The sequence below is a fragment of the Cherax quadricarinatus genome, chromosome 31 (assembly GCF_038502225.1).
Source record: "Cherax quadricarinatus isolate ZL_2023a chromosome 31, ASM3850222v1, whole genome shotgun sequence".
NCBI lineage: Eukaryota > Metazoa > Arthropoda > Malacostraca > Decapoda > Parastacidae > Cherax > Cherax quadricarinatus.
The window spans coordinates 25,965,345-25,987,484 of record NC_091322.1 but is presented as its reverse complement, the minus strand read 5'-3'; the positions used below and the strand labels follow the sequence as shown (position 1 = coordinate 25,987,484).

General features: G+C 50.6%; 1 protein-coding gene across 1 annotated transcript in view; it reads left to right on the top strand.

The window, feature by feature from the left end:
- Positions 1-3,507, top strand: part of LOC138853489 (uncharacterized) — a gene marked incomplete at its 5' end in the record, with an annotated part of 12,166 nt that extends 8,659 nt beyond the window's left edge. Inside the window, one exon of the mRNA XM_070090403.1 lies at positions 3,158-3,507. Within this exon, the coding sequence (XP_069946504.1) occupies positions 3,158-3,507 (350 nt within the window). The remainder of the gene's footprint in view (positions 1-3,157) is intronic.
- Positions 3,508-22,140: the final 18,633 nt, after the last annotated feature.

Here is a 22,140-nt window from a genome sequence, read left to right as displayed (position 1 = left end):
GATGCACTGGTAGCTGCACTGGTAGATGCACTGGTAGCTGCACTGGTAGCTGCACTGGTAGCTGCACTGGTAGCTGCACTGGTAGCTGCACTGGTAGCTGCACTGGTAGCTGCACTGGTAGCTGCACTGGTAGATGCACTGGTAGCTACACTGGTAGCTGCACTGGTAGCTGCACTGGTAGCTGCACTGGTAGCTGCGCTGGTAGCTGCACTGGTAGCTGCACTGGTAGATGCACTGGTAGCTACACTGGTAGCTGCACTGGTAGCTGCACTGGTAGCTGCACTGGTAGATGCACTGGTAGCTACACTGGTAGCTGCACTGGTAGCTGCACTGGTAGCTGCACTGGTAGCTGCACTGGTAGCTGCACTGGTAGATGCACTGGTAGATGCACTGGTAGCTACACTGGTAGCTGCACTGGTAGCTGCACTGGTAGATGCACTGGTAGATGCACTGGTAGCTACACTGGTAGCTGCACTGGTAGCTGCACTGGTAGATGCACTGGTAGCTACACTGGTAGCTGCACTGGTAGATGCACTGGTAGCTACACCGGTAGCTGCACTGGTAGCTGCACTGGTAGATGCACTGGTAGCTACACTGGTAGCTGCACTGGTAGCTGCACTGGAAGATGCACTGGTATATGCACTGGTAGCTGCACTGGTAGCTGCACTGGTAGCTGCACTGGTAGCTGCACTGGTAGCTGCACTGGTAGATGCACTGGTATATGCACTGGTAGCTGCACTGGTAGATGCACTGGTAGCTGCACTGGTAGCTGCACTGGTAGCTGCACTGGTAGATGCACTGGTATATGCACTGGTAGCTGCACTGGTAGATGCACTGGTAGCTGCACTGGTAGCTGCACTGGTAGATGCACTGGTATATGCACTGGTAGCTGCACTGGTACATGCACTGGTAGCTGCACTGGTAGCTGCACTGGTAGCTGCACTGGTAGATGCACTGGTATATGCACTGGTAGCTGCACTGGTAGGTATACTGGTAGCTGCACTGGTAGCTGCACTGGTAGATGCACTGGTAGCTGCACTGGTAGCTGCACTGGTAGATGCACTGGTATATGCATTGGTAGCTGCACTGGTAGCTGCACTGGTAGCTGCACTGGTAGCTGCACTAGTAGATGCACTGGTATATGCACTGGTAGCTGCACTGGTAGGTACACTGGTAGCTGCACTGGTAGCTGCACTGGTAGATGCACTGGTAGCTGCACTGGTAGCTGCACTGGTAGATGCACTGGTATATGCACTGGTAGCTGCACTGGTAGGTACACTGGTAGCTGCACTGGTAGCTGCACTGGTAGCTACACTGGTAGCTGCACTGATAGATGCACTGATATATGCACTGGTAGTTGCACTGGTAGCTACACTGGTAGCTGCACTGGTAGATGCACTGGTAGCTGCACTGGTAGCTGCACTGGTAGATGCACTGGTATATGCACTGGTAGCTGCACTGGTAGATGCACTGGTATATGCACTCGTAGCTGCACTGGTAGCTGCACTGGTAGCTGCACTGGTAGCTGCACTGGTAGATGCACTGGTAGCTGCACTGGTAGATGCACTGGTAGCTGCACTGGTAGCTGCACTGGTAGCTGCACTGGTAGATGCACTGGTAGCTGCACTGGTAGCTGCACTGGTAGCTGCACTGGTAGCTGCACTGGTAGCTGCACTGGTAGCTGCACTGGTAGCTGCACTGGTAGCTGCACTGGTAGCTACACTGGTAGCTGCACTGGTACATGCACTTGTAGCTGCACTGGTAGATGCACTAGTAGCTGCACTGGTAGCTGCACTGGTAGCTGCACTGGTAGCTGCACTGGTACATGCACTGGTAGCTGCACTGGTAGATGCACTGGTAGCTGCACTGGTAGCTGCACTGGTACATGCACTGGTAGCTGCACTGGTAGCTGCACTGGTAGCTGCACTGGTAGATGCACTGGTATATGCACTGGTAGCTGCACTGGTAGCTACACTGGTAGCTGCACTGGTAGATGCACTGGTAGCTGCACTGGTAGCTGCACTGGTAGCTGCACTGGTAGCTGCACTGGTAGCTGCACTGGTAGCTGCACTGGTAGATGCACTGGTAGCTGCACTGGTAGCTGCACTGGTAGCTGCACTGGTAGCTGCACTGGTAGCTGCACTGGTAGATGCACTGGTAGCTGCACTGGTAGATACACTGGTAGCTGCACTGGTAGCTGCACTGGTAGCTGCACTGGTAGATGCACTGGTAGCTGCACTGGTAGCTGCACTGGTAGATGCACTGCTAGCTGCACTGGTATCTGCACTGGTAGCTGCACTGGTAGATGCACTGGTAGCTGCACTGGTAGCTGCACTGGTAGCTGCACTGGTAGATGCACTGGTAGCTGCACTGGTAGCTGCACTGGTACATGCACTGGTAGCTGCACTGGTAGCTGCACTGGTACATGCACTGGTAGATGCACTGGTAGATGCACTGGTAGCTGCACTGGCACATGCACTGGTAGATGCACTGGTAGATGCACTGGTAGATGCACTGGTAGATGCACTGGTAGCTGCACTGGTAGCTGCACTGGTAGCTGCACTGGTACATGCACTGGTAGCTGCACTGGTAGCTGCACTGGTAGCTGCACTGGTACATGCATTGGTAGATGCACTGGTAGATGCACTGGTAGATGCACTGGTAGCTGCACTGGTAGCTGCACTGGCACATGCACTGGTAGATGCATTGGTAGCTGCACTGGCACATGCACTGGTAGATGCACTGGTAGATGCACTGGTAGATGCACTGGTAGATGCACTGGTACATGCACTGGTACATGCACTGGTACATGCACTGGTACATGCACTGGTACACGCACTGGTAGATGCACTGGTAGATGCACTGGTAGATGCACTGGTAGCTGCACTGGCACATGCACTGGTAGATGCACTGGTAGATGCACTGGTACATGCACTGGTACATGCACTGGTACACGCACTGGTAGATGCACTGGTAGATGCACTGGTAGATGCACTGGTAGATGCACTGGTAGCTGCACTGGCACATGCACTGGTAGATGCACTGGTAGATGCACTGGTAGATGCACTGGTAGCTGCACTGGCACATGCACTGGTAGATGCACTGGTAGCTGCACTGGTAGATGCACTGGTAGCTGCACTGGCACATGCACTGGTAGATGCACTGGTAGCTGCACTGGTAGCTGCACTTGTAGCTGCACTGGCACATGCACTTGTAGTTGCACTGGTAGCTGCACTGGTAGATGCACTGGTAGCTGCACTGGCACATGCACTGGTAGATGCACTGGTAGATGCACTGGTAGATGTTTTGAGCACAAATGAGCTGCAAGAGGAGCTCGTAGAGATCCAGAATGATGAGAAACTTCATCACGGTCTTGACATCCCGGTTGAACCTTGGACCTTTGTTTGTATCGATAATGATGACGTTATTGATGATGATGGTAGAGTTTCACAACACTCTGAATCATTGATGTTTAGTGACATTGATGATGCATCCTCACAACACTGAGATATTCGTTTATCATCAATTTTTTTTAATGAATAATTCCATAATTGTGAAAAAAAAATAATTCTGGGGTTGTGGTGGTTAACGGTGGAAAACAAAAATAGAAATTACTCCAGTTCCTGGCCCCCTTTCTTTCATTATCTATTCTCCCTCTCTTCCTTGTTTACATTCTCCCTCTCCTGCTTGCCTCTGTTCCTCAGGGAAACAATGCTAATTTTTCTCCCCACTATTTAACTGGAGTATGGAATCGAATGTCAGTACATCGCTTCTCTCCTCCCTTCCAGCACTTCTCCCTCCCTCCTCCCTTCCAGCACTTCTCCCTCCCTCCTCCCTTGCAGCCCGTCTCCCTCCCTCCTCCCTTCAATCACTTCTGCCTCTCTCCTCCCTTCCAGCAATTCTCCCTCCCTCCTCCCTTCCAGCACTTCTCCCTCCCTCCTCCCTTCCAGCACTTCTCCCTCCCTCCTCCCTTCCAGCACTTCTCCCTCCCTCCTCCCTTCAAGCACTTCTCCCTCCCTCCTCCCTTCCAGCACTTCTCCCTCCCTCCTCCCTTCAAGCACTTCTCCCTCCCTCCTCCCTTCCAGTACGTCTCCCTCCCTCCTCCCTTCAAGCACTTCTCCCTCGGAGTCCCTTCCAGCACTTCTCCCTCCCTCCTCCCTTCCAGCACTTCTCCCTCCCTCCTCCCTTCCAGCACTTCTCCCTCCCTCCTCCCTTCCATCACTTCTCCCTCCCTCCTCCCTTCCAGCACTTCTCCCTCCCTCCTCCCTTCCAGCACTTCTCCCTCCCTCCTCCCTTCCAGCACTTCTCCCTCCCTCCTCCCTTCAAGCACTTCTCCCTCCCACCACCCTTCCAGCACTTCTAACTCCCTCCTCCCTTCCAGCACTACTCCCTCCCTCCTCCCTTCCAGTACGTCTCCCTCCCTCCTCCCTTCAAGCACTTCTCCCTCGGAGTCCCTTCCAGCACTTTTCCCTCCCTCCTCCCTTCCAGCACTTCTCCCTCCCTCCTCCCTTCCAGCACTTCTCCCTCCCTCCTCCCTTCCAGCACTTCTCCCTCCCTCCTCCCTACCAGCACTTCTCCCTCCCTTCTCCCTTCCAGCACTTCTCCCTCCCTCCTCCCTTCAAGCACTTCTCCCTCCCTCCTCCCTTCCAGCACTTCTAACTCCCTCCTCCCTTCCAGCACTCCTCCCTCCCTCCTCCCTTCCAGTACTTCTCCCTCCCTCCTCCCTTCAAGCACTTCTCCCTCGGAGTCCCTTCCAGCACTTTTCCCTCCCTCCTCCCTTCCAGCACTTCTCCCTCGGAGTCTCTTTAAGCACTTCTCCCTCCCTCCTCCCTTCCAGCACTTCTCCCTCCCTCCTCCCTTCCAGCACTTCTCCCTCCCTCCTCTTCCCCTTCCATACGCCCTCCTACCAGTGCTCAACACCTCACTCACTCCTCACTGCCCATGAAAGGTCAGGACCTGTTTCACACTCCCGCACATAATTCTCCCTTAATGGGCAATCATGTAGTGGGGAGGTGATGTGTGTGTGTGTGTGTGTGTGTGTGTGTGTGTGTGTGTGTGTGTGTGTGTGTGTGTGTGTGTGTGTGTGTACGATATTATTAAGGAGAGTCAGCTAGGAAAGTTAAGCTGTGTTGAACTGCTAGGTTGTTAATTACAGAAGCCATGTTAAGAAACACTTTCACTTTGAAATTATTAAACTTTACCGAACCATACATATTGCATTGTAAAAAAATAACATTTTATCACTTTTCACAACAGCCTGGTTGATCAGACCCTGGTACACCACGAGGCCTGGTTTCAACCGGACCAGGGGGGCGTTGACCCCCGAAACCCTCTTCAGGTATACTCAGGTATATACTAAATTAGTTATTTTAACATGATTATCAGTCCCCAGAAAGTGTGTCTTTATCTTATGTGTACAAGTGATCGCTTACCACCAAAAGCTCCAGTGATAGACTTTGTAGTGTATGGAACACTCCAGTGATAGACTTTGTAGTGTATGGAACACTCCAGTGATAGACCTTGTAGTGTATGGAACACTCCAGTGATAGACCTTGTAGTGTATGGAACACTCCAGTGATAGACTTTGTAGTGTATGGAACACTCCAGTGATAGACCTTGTAGTGTATGGAACACTCCAGTGATAGACCTTGTAGTGTATGGAACACTCCAGTGATAGACCTTGTAGTGTATGGAACACTCCAGTGATAGACTTTGTAGTGTATGGAACACTCCAGTGATAGACTTTGTAGTGTATAGAACACTCCAGTGATAGACTTTGTAGTGTATAGAACACTCCAGTGATAGACTTTGTAGTGTATGGAACACTCCAGTGATAGACTTTGTAGTGTATGGAACACTCCAGTGATAGACTTTGTAGTGTATGGAACACTCCAGTGATAGACTTTGTAGTGTATGGAACACTCCAGTAATAGACTTTGTAGTGTATGGAACACTCCAGTGATAGACTTTGTAGTGTATGGAACACTCCAGTGATAGACTTTGTAGTGTATGGAACACTCCAGTGATAGACTTTGTAGTGTATGGAACACTCCAGTGATAGACTTTGTAGTGTATGGAACACTCCAGTGATAGTCTTTCCTGACTGGCTGACCATCCTGAGTGTAACAATTTAACCCTCATCTTGCCTGAGAAGTTTTCTAAATACGAGAGAAAAAAAAAACGTCACACCCGCATATATATATATATATATATATATATATATATATATATATATATATATATATATATATATATATATATATATATATATATATATATATATATATATATATATATATATATATATATATATATACATATGTGTGTGTGTGTGTATGTGTGTGTGTGTGTGTGTGTGTGTGTGTGTGTGTGTGTGTGTGTGTGTGTGTGTGTGTGTGTGTGTGTGTGTGTGTGTGTGTGTGTGTGTGTGTGTATGTGTGTGTGTGTGTGTGTGTATCTTCCTTGGTGTTTGGAATCTATATAACGGAATATTAATTTATCTATTTTGGGTATATGCGTGTATAAAAATATATAACATAAAAACACATGTTATTTCATGTTTGATATTGACTGATATGGCATCAGGTATACGAGGAAACGTCAATTACACAGGTGTTGAGAGCCTGGCAGGGGATCTCAGGTGTTGAGAGCCTGGCAGAGGACCTCAGGTGTTGAGAGTCTGGCAGGGGACCTCAGGTGTTGAGAGTCTGGCAGGGGACCTCAGGTGTTGAGAGTCTGGCAGGGGACCTCAGGTGTTGAGAGTCTGGCAGGGGATCTCAGTTGCTGAGAGCCTGGCAGGGGACCTCAGGTGTTGAGAGTCTGGCAGGGGATCTCAAGTGCTGAGAGCCTGGCAGGGGACCTCAGGTGTTGAGAGTCTGACAGGGGACCTCAGGTGTTGAGAGTCTGGCAGAGGACCTCAGGTGCTGAGAGCCTGGCAGGGGACCTCAGGTGTTGAGAGTCTGGCAGGGGACCTCAGGTGTTGAGAGTCTGGCAGGGGACCTCAGGTGCTGAGAGTCTGGCAGGGGACCTCAGATGTTGAGAGTCTGGCAGGGAACCTCAGATGTTGAGAGTCTGGCAAGGGACCTCAGGTGCTAAGAGCCTGGCAGGGAACCTCAGGTGTTAAGAACTTGGCAGGGGACTTCAGGTGTTGAGAAACTGGCAGGGGACCTGTGCTGAGAGCCTGACAAATGACCTCAGGCGTGCGGAACCTGGCAGGGGACCTGTGCTGAGAGCCTGGCAAGTCACCTCAGGTGTGCAGAGCCTGGCAGGGGACCTCAGGTGTTGAGAGCCTGGCAGGGGACCTCAGGTGTTGAGAGCCTGGCAAGTGACGTCAGGTGTTGAGAGCCTGGCAGGGGACGTCCGGTGTTGAGAGCCTGGCAGGGGACGTCAGGTGTTAAGAGACTGGCAGGGGACGTCAGGTGTTGAGAGCCTGGCAGGGAACGTCAGGTGTTGAGAGCCTGGCAGGGGACGTCAGGTGTTGAGAGCCTGGCAGGGGACCTCAGGTGTTGAGAGCCTGGCAGGGGACCTCAGGGGTTGATAACCTGGCAGAGGACCTTAGAAAGCCGTCACCCCAACCTGTCCAACTCTGCTGGAGTTTCTTAATTGCCGCTATAATTAATCATGATGGAAAATCCGGCTCAAAATCCATGAATGGGCAGTACAAAGCCGGATAGGTAGTCAGCCAGCTGGTTAATCATCCAAACAGCCAGTTTGCTAGCCAGATGGTTAATCAGATAGTGGATTACCTAGTCAATAAATTATTCAGCTATTTATTCTGTTAGCCAGCCGGTCAGCCGGTTAGCCAGTCAGCTACTTTAACTGACCAGCCGGCTAGCTAAGATTGGAAAGGAATAGACGGGATAGTGACAGGAGGGGAGAGTGACAGGAGGAGTAGTGATAGGAGGGGATAGTGGCAAGAAGGGATAGTGACAGGAGAGGACAGTGACAGGAGGGTAGAAACAGGAGGGGTAGTGACAGGTGGGGATAATGACAAGTAGAGATAGTTACAGGAGGGGTAGTGACATTAGGGGATAGTGATAGGAGGGGTAGTGATAGGAGGGGTAGTGACAAGAGGGGATAGTGATAGGAAGGGTATAGTGACAGGAGGGGCAGTGACAGGAGGGGATAGTAACAGAGGTGGTAATGGTGGGTGATGAAAGTGACGCTGGAGAGGAATGTATTATTGTTTGACTGGTAAGAACAGTGGTGGTGGCGGCGATTGTTGTAGTAGTAGTAGTAGTGGGAGTAGTAGTGGTAGTAGTAGTAGCAGTGATAGCGGTGGCGATACTAGTGATGACAGTGATTGTGTTGCTAGTGGTGCTGGTGATGCAGTGTGTGTGTGATGGCTGTGATACTGGCAGTATACACAGTATGGAATACTCTCTCTCTCTCTCTCTCTCTCTCTCTCTCTCTCTCTCTCTCTCTCTCTCTCTCTCTCTCTCTCTCTCTCTCTCTCTCTCTCTATCTATCTCTCTCTCACTCACTCACTCTCACACACACCTCAGCCACCTTGGTGGGCAGCAACACTACTTTAAGCTGTAGACACCATGTTATTACGGTGTTCCAGGATCACTTTTCTAAGATGTCCTGTCTAAATTTCCTCTTACAAGAACATGCTTCGCAGAGGAGAGAGAGAGAGAGAGAGAGAGAGAGAGAGAGAGAGAGAGAGAGAGAGAGAGAGAGAGAGAGAGAGAGAGAGAGAGAGAGAGAGAGAGAGAGAGAGAGAGAGAGACAGACAGACAGACAGACAGACAGACAGGCAGACAGACAGACAAACAAACAGACAGACAGAGAGGTAACAGCTCTTAGCCCATAACTGGAGTTAGGAACCTTAACCTAACCTGTGAAACACTGTGAAGAGAGAGAGAGAGAAGAAAAGGACAGAGAAGAAAGTGTAAAAGAGAGAGAAAGATGGAAAGACGAAGAAGGGGGGAGAAGATGAAAAAATGAGAAAGGTAGCAAAGGAAATAGGAAAAGAAAAAAAGAGAGAGAGAGAGAAGAATTAGAGGGAATAAAGGGGTTAAAGAGCAAAAAAGTTGACCTTTACACACACACACACACACACACACACACACACACACACACACACACATATATATATATATATATATATATATATATATATATATATATATATATATATATATATATATATATATATATATATATATATATATATATGATAACCCTATACTGCACGAATATGACAGTATTCTGAGGCAGATTTTTACGAAAGTACTTAACCTTACTCTAGAAGACGGAAAGTGGAACCAAGCTACACTTCCAGTCAGACTAGGAGGCATTGGTGTCCGCAAGTCATCACAGATTGCGTTACCTGCTTTTCTGTCCTCGTGTATTGCATCCAGAGAGCTTGTAGCAGCGATTCTCCCTGAACATCTTAGGGACAAGATTGGAGTCCAGGACCAAAAATTCATTGACGGAGCAATGATCTGGGATAATCTAACGGGCTCAGAAACCAGACCTGCTCCCCCCAACAACTACAAACACTCGCACTGGGATGGTCCAATAGTGGAAAATATAGCCTCAACAATGCTTCAGAGTGTGTCAGGGATGAGCCCGCCTGCTGGCAGTGAGAGCCCCTCATGCTGGGGACTTTCTGTTGGCTGTTCCCAACTCCAGCCTTGGCACACGCCTCGACCCACAGACCATCCGCATCGGTGTTGCCCTTCGACTTGCCACAGGTGTATTTGTGTCAGTGAAGCAGCAGACCGATTCGGGTACCATGGTCTTGTGTGCCGTAAATCCGAGGGAAAGATTGCAAGACATGAGGAGGTTAATAACATTATCAAGAGGAGCCTCACAACAGCTGGATGCCCAGCAGTAAGGGAGCCACCCCAACTATGCAGATCTGATGGCAGCCAGAAGCGTCCAGATGGTATCACCCTTCAAGCCTGGACAGATGGGAAGCAGGTGGTGTGGGACTATACATGTGCATCTACCTTGGCTGATACCTATATCCAATACACCAGGGAGGAAGGAGGGGCAGCTGCCAGCTTCAGAGAGTTCCAAAAGTCTAGAAAATATGGAGAACTTGCCCATCATCATATGTTTGTTCCCATAGGCTCAGAGACCCTTGGCTCATGGGGAAAGAGTGCATCTAAATTCCTTAAGGAGCTGGGAAAAAGACTCATCAGGGTAACAAGGGATCCCAGGGCAGCTAGTTTTCTGTTCCAGCGGCTCAGTGCGGCTGTTCAAAGGGGTAATGCCTGCTGTATTTTGGGCACACGCCCCAGCTCTGAGGAGCTGGATGAGATTTTCGCCTTATAATCGGTGATACACACGTAACAACGTGTACCGTATATGCCACCTTTATATCAACAATGTATCTGTTAAATCTTCTGTACCATATTATGTAATAAAATATTCCTATTGGTAAAAAAAATATATACTAAAAGATGGGATGGTAGGGGAAGTGGAATATTCAAACGGCTTCAGGAAGAAATCCAAATATTCTTCCTTGAAGCCTTTTTATCCACTTCTCCGAGGCTGTGGGTCCCACAATTTACACCAGAGGTGGACCCCATATTATATATGAAATATATATATATATATATATATATATATATATATATATATATATATATATATATATATATATATATATATATATATATATATATAATTCACCTATTAAGTAGGTAAACTTCAATATATTTGCATGCGTTCCCCTAATTACCTTAAAGATCAAGGTGTGTGTGTTTGAGTGTGTGTGTGTGTGTACTCACCTATTTGTGGCTGCATGGGTCGATTCACCGCTCCTGTGTTTGCTGGTTTGTTTGTGTTTGTGTAAAACCCCAGAAAAAGGGGAAAGAAATAAGAGTTTTAAATTACCAACCCAACAAAAGTTTATCTCACGACTTTTAAAAGGCCAGAATTACCAGTGAATTTTCCTATATATCAAAAATTATTATTATTATTATTATTATTATTATTATTATTATTATTATTATTATTATTATTATTATTATTACAATTATTATTATTATTACTATTATTATTATTATTATTATTATCATTATTATTATTATTATTATTATTATTATTATTATTATTATTTTATTATTTTTTTATTTTATTATCACACCGGCCGATTCCCACCAAGGCAGGGTGGCCCGAAAAAGAAAAACTTTCACCATCATTCACTCCATCACTGTCTTGCCAGAAGGGTGCTTTACACTACAGTTTTTAAACTGCAACATTAACACCCCTCCTTCAGAGTGCAGGCACTGTACTTCCCATCTCCAGGACTCAAGTCCGGCCTGCCGGTTTCCCTGAATCCCTTCATAAATGTTACTTTGCTCACACTCCAACAGCACGTCAAGTATTAAAAACCATTTGTCTCCATTCACTCCTATCAAACACGCTCACGCATGCCTGCTGGAAGTCCAAGCCCCTCGCACACAAAACCTCCTTTACCCCCTCCCTCCAACCCTTCCTAGGCCGACCCCTACCCCGCCTTCCTTCCACTACAGACTGATACACTCTTGAAGTCATTCTGTTTTGCTCCATTCTCTCTACATGTCCGAACCACCTCAACAACCCTTCCTCAGCCCTCTGGACAACAGTTTTGGTAATCCCGCACCTCCTCCTAACTTCCAAACTACGAATTCTCTGCATTATATTCACACCACACATTGCCCTCAGACATGACATCTCCACTGCCTCCAGCCTTCTCCTCGCTGCAACATTCATCACCCACGCTTCACACCCATATAAGAGCGTTGGTAAAACTATACTCTCATACATTCCCCTCTTTGCCTCCAAGGACAAAGTTCTTTGTCTCCACAGACTCCTAAGTGCACCACTCACTCTTTTTCCCTCATCAATTCTATGATTCACCTCATCTTTCATAGACCCATCCGCTGACACGTCCACTCCCAAATATCTGAATACGTTCACCTCCTCCATACTCTCTCCCTCCAATCTGATATTCAATCTTTCATCACCTAATCTTTTTGTTATCCTCATAACCTTACTCTTTCCTGTATTCACCTTTAATTTTCTTCTTTTGCACACCCTACCAAATTCATCCACCAATCTCTGCAACTTCTCTTCAGAATCTCCCAAGAGCACAGTGTCATCAGCAAAGAGCAGCTGTGACAACTCCCACTTTGTGTGTGATTCTTTATCTTTTAACTCCACGCCTCTTGCCAAGACCCTCGCATTTACTTCTCTTACAACCCCATCTATAAATATATTAAACAACCACGGTGACATCACACATCCTTGTCTAAGGCCTACTTTTACTGGGAAAAAATTTCCCTCTTTCCTACATACTCTAACTTGAGCCTCACTATCCTCGTAAAAACTCTTCACTGCTTTCAGTAACCTACCTCCTACACCATACACTTGCAACATCTGCCACATTGCCCCCCTATCCACCCTGTCATACGCCTTTTCCAAATCCATAAATGCCACAAAGACCTCTTTAGCCTTATCTAAATACTGTTCACTTATATGTTTCACTGTAAACACCTGGTCCACACACCCCCTACCTTTCCTAAAGCCTCCTTGTTCATCTGCTATCCTATTCTCCGTCTTACTCTTAATTCTTTCAATTATAACTCTACCATACACTTTACCAGGTACACTCAACAGACTTATCCCCCTATAATTTTTGCACTCTCTTTTATCCCCTTTGCCTTTATACAAAGGAACTATGCATGCTCTCTGCCAATCCCTAGGTACCTTACCCTCTTCCATACATTTATTAAATAATTGCACCAACCCCTCCAAAACTATATCCCCACCTGCTTTTAACATTTCTATCTTTATCCCATCAATCCCGGCTGCCTTATCCCCTTTCATTTTACCTACTGCCTCACGAACTTCCCCCACACTCACAACTGGCTCTTCCTCACTCCTACAAGATGTTATTCCTCCTTGCCCTATACACGAAATCACAGCTTCCCTATCTTCATCAACATTTAACAATTCCTCAAAATATTCCTTCCATCTTCCCAATACCTCTAACTCTCCATTTAATAACTCTCCTCTCCTATTTTTAACTAACAAATCCATTTGTTCTCTAGGCTTTCTTAACTTGTTAATCCCACTCCAAAACTTTTTCTTATTTTCAACAAAATTTGTTGATAACATCTCACCCACTCTCTCATTTGCTCTCTTTTTACATTGCTTCACCACTCTCTTAACTTCTCTCTTTTTCTCCATATACTCTTCCCTCCTTGCATCACTTCTACTTTGTAAAAACTTCTCATATGCTAACTTTTTCTCCCTTACTACTCTCTTTACATCATCATTCCACCAATCGCTCCTCTTCCCTCCCGCACCCACTTTCCTGTAACCACAAACTTCTGCTGAACACTCCAACACTACATTTTTAAACCTACCCCATACCTCTTCGACCCCCATTGCCTATGCTCTCATTAGCCCATCTATCCTCCAATAGCTGTTTATATCTTACCCTAACTGCCTCCTCTTTTAGTTTATAAACCTTCACCTCTCTCTTCCCTGATGCTTCTATTCTCCTTGTATCCCATCTACCTTTTACTCTCAGTGTAGCTACAACTAGAAAGTGATCTGATATATCTGTGGCCCCTCTATAAACATGTACATCCTGAAGTCTACTCAACAGTCTTTTATCTACCAATACATAATCCAACAAACTACTGTCATTTCGCCCTACATCATATCGTGTATACTTATTTATCCTCTTTTTCTTAAAATATGTATTATTATTATTATTATTATTATTATTATTATTATTATTATTATTATTCCCTCTATTCTACATTCCTCTATTCTTCTTTAATTCTATTATTATTATTATTATTATTATTATTATTATTATTATTATTCCCTCTATTCTACATTCCTCTATTCTTCTTTAATTCCAGTCGCCTCTTCACTCCCCTTCCCTCTCATTCTCCTTCCCTCAATACTCTCCATTCTCTTATTTACTAATTCTGCTTAATTCTCCTCCCCCTCCCAACACACTCACCCCCTCCCAACACACTCACCCCCTCCCAACACAGTCTCCCCCTCCCAACACACTCACCCCCTCCCAACACAGTCTCCCCCTCCCAACACAGTCTCCCCCTCCCAACACAGTCTCCCCCTCCCAACACACTCACCCCCTCCCAACACACTCACCCCCTCCCAACACAGTCTCCCCCTCCCAACACACTCACCCCCTCCCAACACAGTCTCCCCCTCCCAATACAGTCTCCCCCTCCCAACACACTTACCCCCTCCCAACACAGTCTCCCCCTCCCAATACACTCTCCCCCTCCCAACACACTCTCCCCCTCCCAACACAGTCTCCCCCTCCCAATACACTCTCCCCCTCCCAACACACTCACCCCCTCCCAACACAGTCTCCCTCTCCCAATACACTCTCCCCCTCCCAACACACTCACCCCCTCCCAACAGAGTATCCCCCTCCCAATACACTCTCCCCCTCCCAACACACTCTCCCCCTCCCAACACACTCTCCCCCACCCAACACACTCTCCCCCTCCCAACACACTCTCCCCCTCCCAACACACACTCCCCCACCCAACACACTCTCCCCCTCCCAATACACTCTCCCCTTCCCAACACACTCTCCCCTCCCAACACCCTCTCCTCCCTCAAAACACACTCTTCCCTCCCAACACACTCTCCCCCTCCCAACACACTCTCCCCCTCCTAACACACTCTCCCCTCCCAACACACTCTCCTCCTCCCAACACACTCTCCCCCTCCCAACACACTCTCCCCCTGCCAACACACTCTCCCCCTCCCAATACACTCTCCCCCTCCCAACACACTCTCCCCCTCCCAAAACACTCTCCCCCTCCCAACACACTCTCCCCCTCCCAATACACTCTCCCCTTCCCAACACACTCTCCCCTCCCAACACCCTCTCCTCCCTCATAACGCACTCTTCCCTCCCAACACACTCTCCCCCTCCCAACACACTCACCCCCTCCCAACACACTCTCCCCCTCCCAACACACTCACCCCCTCCCAACACACTCTCCCCCTCCCAATACACTCTCCCCCTCCCAATACACTCTCCCCCTCCCAACACACTCACCCCCTCCCAACACAGTCTCTCCCTCCCAATAAACTCTCCCCCTCCCAACACACTCACCCCCTCCCCCTCCCAATACACTCTCCCCCTCCCAACACACTCACCCCCCAACACAGTCTCCCCCTCCCAATACACTCTCCCCCTCCCAACACACTCTCCCCCTCCCAACACACTCTCCCCCTCCCAACACACTCTCCCCCTGCCAACACACTCTCCCCCTCCCAATACACTCTCCCCCTCCCAACACACTCTCCCCCTCCCAACACACACACCCCCTCCCAATACACTCTCCCCTTCCCAACACACTCTCCCCTCCCAACACCCTCTCCTCCCTCATAGCACACTCTTCCCTCCCAACACACTCTCCCCCTCCTAACACACTCTCCCCTCCCAACACACTCTGCTCCTCCCAACACACTCTTCCCCTCCAACACACTCTCCTCCTCCCAACACACTCTCCCCCTCCCAATACACTCTCCTCCTCCCAACACACTCTCCCCCTCCCAACACACTCTCCCCCTCCCAACACACTCTCCCCCTCTCAATACACTCTCCCCTTCCCGACACACTCTCCCCTCCCAACACCCTCTCCTCCCTCATAACGCACTCTTCCCTGCCAACACACTCTCCCCCTCCCAACACACTCTCCCCCTCCCAACACACTCTCCCCCTCCCAACACACTCTCCCCCGCCCAACACACACTCCCCCTCCCAATACACTCTCCCCCTCCCAACACACTCTCCACCTCCCAACACACTCTCCCCCACCCAATACACTCTCCCCTTCCCAACACCCTCTCCCCTCCCAACACCCTCTCCTCCCTCATAAAACACTCTTCCCTCCCAACACACTCTCCCCCTCCCAACACACTCTCCCCCTCCCAACACACTCTCCCTTCCCAACACACTCTCCTCCTCCCAACACACTCTCCCCCCCAACACACTCTCCACCTCCCAACACACTCTCCCCCTCCCAACACACTCTCCCCCTCCCAATACACTCTCCCCTCCCAACACACTCTCCCGCTCCCAACACACTCTCCCCCTCCCAATACACTCTCCCCTTCCCAACACACTCTCCCCTCCCAACACCCTCTCCTCCCTCATAAAACACTCTTCCCTCCCAACACACTCTCCCCCTCCCAACACACTCTCCCCCTCCCAATACACTCTCCCCTTCCCAACACACTCTCCCCTCCCAACACCCTCTCCTCCCTCATAGCACACTCTTCCCTCCCAACACACTCTCCCCCTCCTAACACACTCTCCCCTCCCAACACACTCTGCTCCTCCCAACACACTCTTCCCCTCCAACACACTCTCCTCCTCCCAACACACTCTCCCCCTCCCAATACACTCTCCCCCTCCCAACACACTCTCCCCCTCCCAACACACTCTCCCCCTCCCAACACACTCTCCCCCTCTCAATACACTCTCCCCTTCCCGACACACTCTCCCCTCCCAACACCCTCTCCTCCCTCATAACGCACTCTTCCCTGCCAACACACTCTCCCCCGCCCAACACACTCTCCCCCTCCCAATACACTCTCCCCCTCCCAACACACTCTCCCCCTCCCAACACACTCTCCCCCTCCCAAAACACTCTCCCCCTCCCAACACACTCTCCACCTCCCAACACACTCTCCCCCTCCCAACACACTCTCCCCCTCCCAATACACTCTCCCCCTCCCAATACACTCTCCCCCTCCCAACACACTCACCCCCTCCCAACACAGTCTCTCCCTCCCAATAAACTCTCCCCCTCCCAACACACTCACCCCCTCCCCCTCCCAATACACTCTCCCCCTCCCAACACACTCACCCCCCAACACAGTCTCCCCCTCCCAATACACTCTCCCCCTCCCAACACACTCTCCCCCTCCCAACACACTCTCCCCCTCCCAACACACTCTCCCCCTGCCAACACACTCTCCCCCTCCCAATACACTCTCCCCCTCCCAACACACTCTCCCCCTCCCAACACACTCTCCCCCTCCCAATACACTCTCCCCTTCCCAACACACTCTCCCCTCCCAACACCCTCTCCTCCCTCATAGCACACTCTTCCCTCCCAACACACTCTCCCCCTCCTAACACACTCTCCCCTCCCAACACACTCTGCTCCTCCCAACACACTCTTCCCCTCCAACACACTCTCCTCCTCCCAACACACTCTCCCCCTCCCAATACACTCTCCCCCTCCCAACACACTCTCCCCCTACCAACACACTCTCCCCCTCCCAACACACTCTCCCCCTCTCAATACACTCTCCCCTTCCCGACACACTCTCCCCTCCCAACACCCTCTCCTCCCTCATAACGCACTCTTCCCTGCCAACACACTCTCCCCCTCCCAACACACTCTCCCCCTCCCAACACACTCTCCCCCTCCCAACACACTCTCCCCCTCCCAACACACTCTCCCCCTCCCAATACACTCTCCCCCTCCCAACACACTCTCCACCTCCCAACACACTCTCCCCAACCCAAAACACTCTCCCCCTCCCAACACACTCTCCCCTCCCAACACCCTCTCCTCCCTCATAAAACACTCTTCCCTCCCAACACACTCTCCCCCTCCCAACACACTCTCCCCCTCCCAACACACTCTCCCTTCCCAACACACTCTCCTCCTCCCAACACACTCTCCCCCCCAACACACTCTCCCCCTCCCAACACACTCTCCCCCTCCCAACACACTCTCCCACTCCCAATACACTCTCCCCTCCCAACACACTCTCCCGCTCCCAACACACTCTCCCCCTCCCAACACACTCTCCCCTTCCCAACACACTCTCCCCTCCCAACACCCTCTCCTCCCTCATAAAACACTCTTCCCTACCAACACACTCTCCCCCTCCCAACACACTCTCCCCCTCCCAATACACTCTCCCCTTCCCAACACACTCTCCCCTCCCAACACCCTCTCCTCCCTCATAGCACACTCTTCCCTCCCAACACACTCTCCCCCTCCTAACACACTCTCCCCTCCCAACACACTCTGCTCCTCCCAACACACTCTTCCCCTCCAACACACTCTCCTCCTCCCAACACACTCTCCCCCTCCCAATACACTCTCCCCCTCCCAACACACTCTCCCCCTCCCAACACACTCTCCCCCTCTCAATACACTCTCCCCTTCCCGACACACTCTCCCCTCCCAACACCCTCTCCTCCCTCATAACGCACTCTTCCCTGCCAACACACTCTCCCCCTCCCAACACACTCTCCCCCACCCAACACACTCTCCCCCTCCCAACTCACTCTCCACATACCAACACACTCTCCACCTCCCAATACACTCTCCCCCTCCCAACACACTCTCCACCTCCCAACACACTCTCCCCCTCCCAATACACTCTCCCCTTCCCAACACACTCTCCCCTCCCAACACCCTCTCCTCCCTCATAAAACACTCTTCCCTCCCAACACACTCTCCCCCTCATAACACACTCTCCCCCTCCCAACACACTCTCCCTTCCCAACACACTCTCCTCCTCCCAACACACTCTCCCCCCCAACACACTCTCCCCCTCCCAACACACTCTCCCCCTCCCAACACACTCTCCCCGTCCCAATACACTCTCCCCTCCCAACACACTCTCCCGCTCCCAACACACTCTCCCCCTCACAATACACTCTCCCCTTCCCTACACACTCTCCCCTCCCAACACCCTCTCCTCCCTCATAACACACTCTTCCCTCCCAACACACTCTCCCCCTCCCAACACACTCTCCCCCTCCTAACACACTCTCCCGTCCCAACACACTATCCTCCTCCCAACACACTCTCCCCCTCCTAACACACTCTCCCCCTCCCAACACACTTTCCCCCTCCCAGCACACTCTCACCCTCCTAAAACACTCTCCCCCTCCTAACAAACTCTCCCCTCCCAACACACTTTTCTCCTTCCAACACACTCTCCCCCTCCTAACACACTCTCCCCTCCCAACACACTTTCTCCCTCCCAACACACTCTCCCCTCCCAACACACTTTCCTCCTCCAAGCACACTCTCCCCCTCCCAACACACTCTCCCCCTCCCAACACACTCTCCCCCTCCCAATACACTCTCCCCCTCCCAACACACTCTCCCCCCTCCCAATACACTCTCCCCCTCCCAATACACTCTCCCCACCCAACACACTCTCCCCTCCCAACACACTCTCCTCCCTCCTAACACACTCTCCCTCCCAACACACTCTCCCCCTCCCAACACACTCTCCCCCTCCTAACACACTCTCCCACTCCCAACACACTCTCGCCCTCCCAACACACTCTCCCTCTCCCAATACACTCTCCTCTTCCCAACACACTCTCCCCTCCCAACCCCCTCTCCTCTCTCATAACACACTCTTCCCTCCCAACACACTCTCCCCCTCCCAACACACTCTCCCCCTCCTAACACACTCTCCCCTCCCAACACACTCTCCTCCTCCCAACACACTCTCCTCCTCCCAACACACTTTCCCCCTCCCAACACACTCTCCCCCTCCCAACACACTTTCCCCCTCCCAACACACTCTCCCCCTCCTAAAACACTCTCCCCCTCCCAACACACTCTCCCCTTCCAACACACTCTCCACCTCGCAACACACTCTCCACCTCCTAACACACTCTCCCCTCCCAACACACTTTCCCCCTTCTAACACACTCTCCCCCTCCCAACACACTTTCCTCCTCCAAGCACACTCTCCCCCTCCCAACACACTCTCCCCCTCCCAACACACTCTCCCCCTCCCAATACACTCTGCCCCTCCCAACACACTGTCCCCCTCCCAACACACTCTTCCCCTCCCAATACACTCTCCCCTTCCCAACACACTCTCCCCCCTCCCTACACACTCTCCCCCTCCCAACACACTCCCCCCCTTCCCAACACACTCTCCCCTCCCAACACCCTCTCCCCTTCCCAACGCACTCTCCCCCCCCCAACACACTTTCTCCCTCCCAATACACTCTTCCCACCCAACACACTCTCCTCCCTCCTAACACACTCTCCCCTCCCAACACACTCTCCCCCTCCCAACACACTCTCCCCCTCCTAACACACTCTCCCCTCCCAACGCACTCTTCTCCTCCCAACACACTCTCCCCCTCCCAACACACATTCCCCCTCCCAACACACTGTCCCCCTCCTAACACACTCTCCCCCTCCCAACACACTTTCCCCCTCCCAACACACTCTCCCCTTCCTAACACACTCTCCCCCTCCTAACACACTCTCCCCTCCCAACACACTTTCCCCCTCCCAACACACTCTCCCCCTCCTAAAACACTCTCCCCTCCCAACACACTTTCCCCCTCCCAACACACTCTCCCCCTCCTAACACACTCTCCCCCTCCAAACTCACTCTCCCCTCCCAACACACTCTCTTCCCCCTCCAAACACACTCTCTTCCCCCTCCCAAACACAAATTCCTCCCCTTCCCACTACAGTACACCATCCACTACCTCCACTCTCTACCCCTCATTCCCCCCTCTCCCTTCTAACACACTCTCCTTCCCTGCCTCCTCCTCCCCCACCCCACACACACTCTTCACACCCTCATTTATTTCCTTCCCCTCTCTCTCACAAACCCTCCCCCTCTTTCACAAACCCTTCCTTTCCCCTCTCTCTTATCCCTCTCATTTCCTTCATTTCCCCTCCCCTACACACCCTCCCCTTTGCCCCATCCCTCTTACTTAATCATTTATTTCCCTTCCCCTCCCCCACATACCCACCTCTCCCTCTCCTGCCTCCTCTCTCTTATGCTCTCTCTCTCCCCTTCCCCTCACACCCTCCTCTTGCCCTCTTCCTCTTACATACCCTCCCCTTCAACTCACACCTTCCCCTTACCCCCTCCCTCTTATCCTCCCCTTCCCCTCACACCCTCCCCTTCCTTCTTCCCCTCACACATAAAAATGCCCAGCGGCAAACATCTCCGGCATTTTTCGCCATCTGACATCCTCTCCTGGCCCAGCCTCCCGATTTTTGTGCGATAATTACACTAAAACTCCATTTAATATGCAAAGAAGCTTGCTAAATGAAGATATCACTTACGCTGCTTTGTTTTAAGGTAATTTGGAGGGTAGGGGGAGTGTGTGTGTGTGTGTGTGTGTGTGTGTGTGTGTGTGTGTGTGTGTGTGTGTGTGTGTGTGTGTGTGTGTGTGTGTGTGTGTGTGTGTGTGTGTGTGTGTGTGTGTGTGTGTGTGTGTGTGTGTGTGTGTGTGTGTGTGTGTGTGTGTGATAACCACTTTTTGTTCTATGTTAAGGTGCTCTCTGATCCGGTGTAGCACATTCCCTGGTATTCCTGCCTGATTCTTAAGCTTCCGTTCCAGTCTGTCAGCGAGGTATGGTGTCAAGTGGGTTCTTGTGTCCCGCGAATACAATCCAACTATCCCTCTGTCTCTGGTCTCACCTCTGTTACTTTGTCACAGAAATTCAGGAGATTTGTGAAACAAGAGTTAACTCCTCTGAACCAGTGTTTTTTTTTTCTTTCTTCTGATTACATTCGCTGTCTTTCAGATCGCTGGCAAGTATCTCATAGCCAATGTTTTGTTGTATATATGAGTTAGAGGTTCAGATAGGGCTTCTTTTCCTTCTCGCAGAATCCAAGGCGACACAATGTCAAGTCCCATTACTTTTGAAACGTCCAACTCACGCAAAAGATTTAATTTTTTACCTCTTCCTCTGCTGTGTGTATGATGGCCAGTACCCGTTGGTGCACCCTTTCGATTTGACTCTCTGGTGTTGCAAATGTTTCTGCTGATTACACCTTGAAATCGTTGATTCAACTTGCTGACCTCTTTGTCGTTTCTCGTGTGCTCTCCTTCCGTCTTTCCTCTGCCTTAAAGTCCTCCGTTTAGCTGTTGTTTCTCTTCTGATGTGACTGTAAAAGGACTCTGTGTTGAGACTCGGCTTTGTCACTCGGCTTCTCTTCTCACTCCTCGCATATTCGTTTCTGGATCTTCCGTTCACTTCTGTTCTCACCTTCTTTTCTCTCCCTGTGTATCCCCTCGTTTCGATCCTTCCCATGTGTATCCCCGTATCCTAGTCCCTCCCATAGTGGTTTGTTATTGTCAACCCTTTCGATTAAACG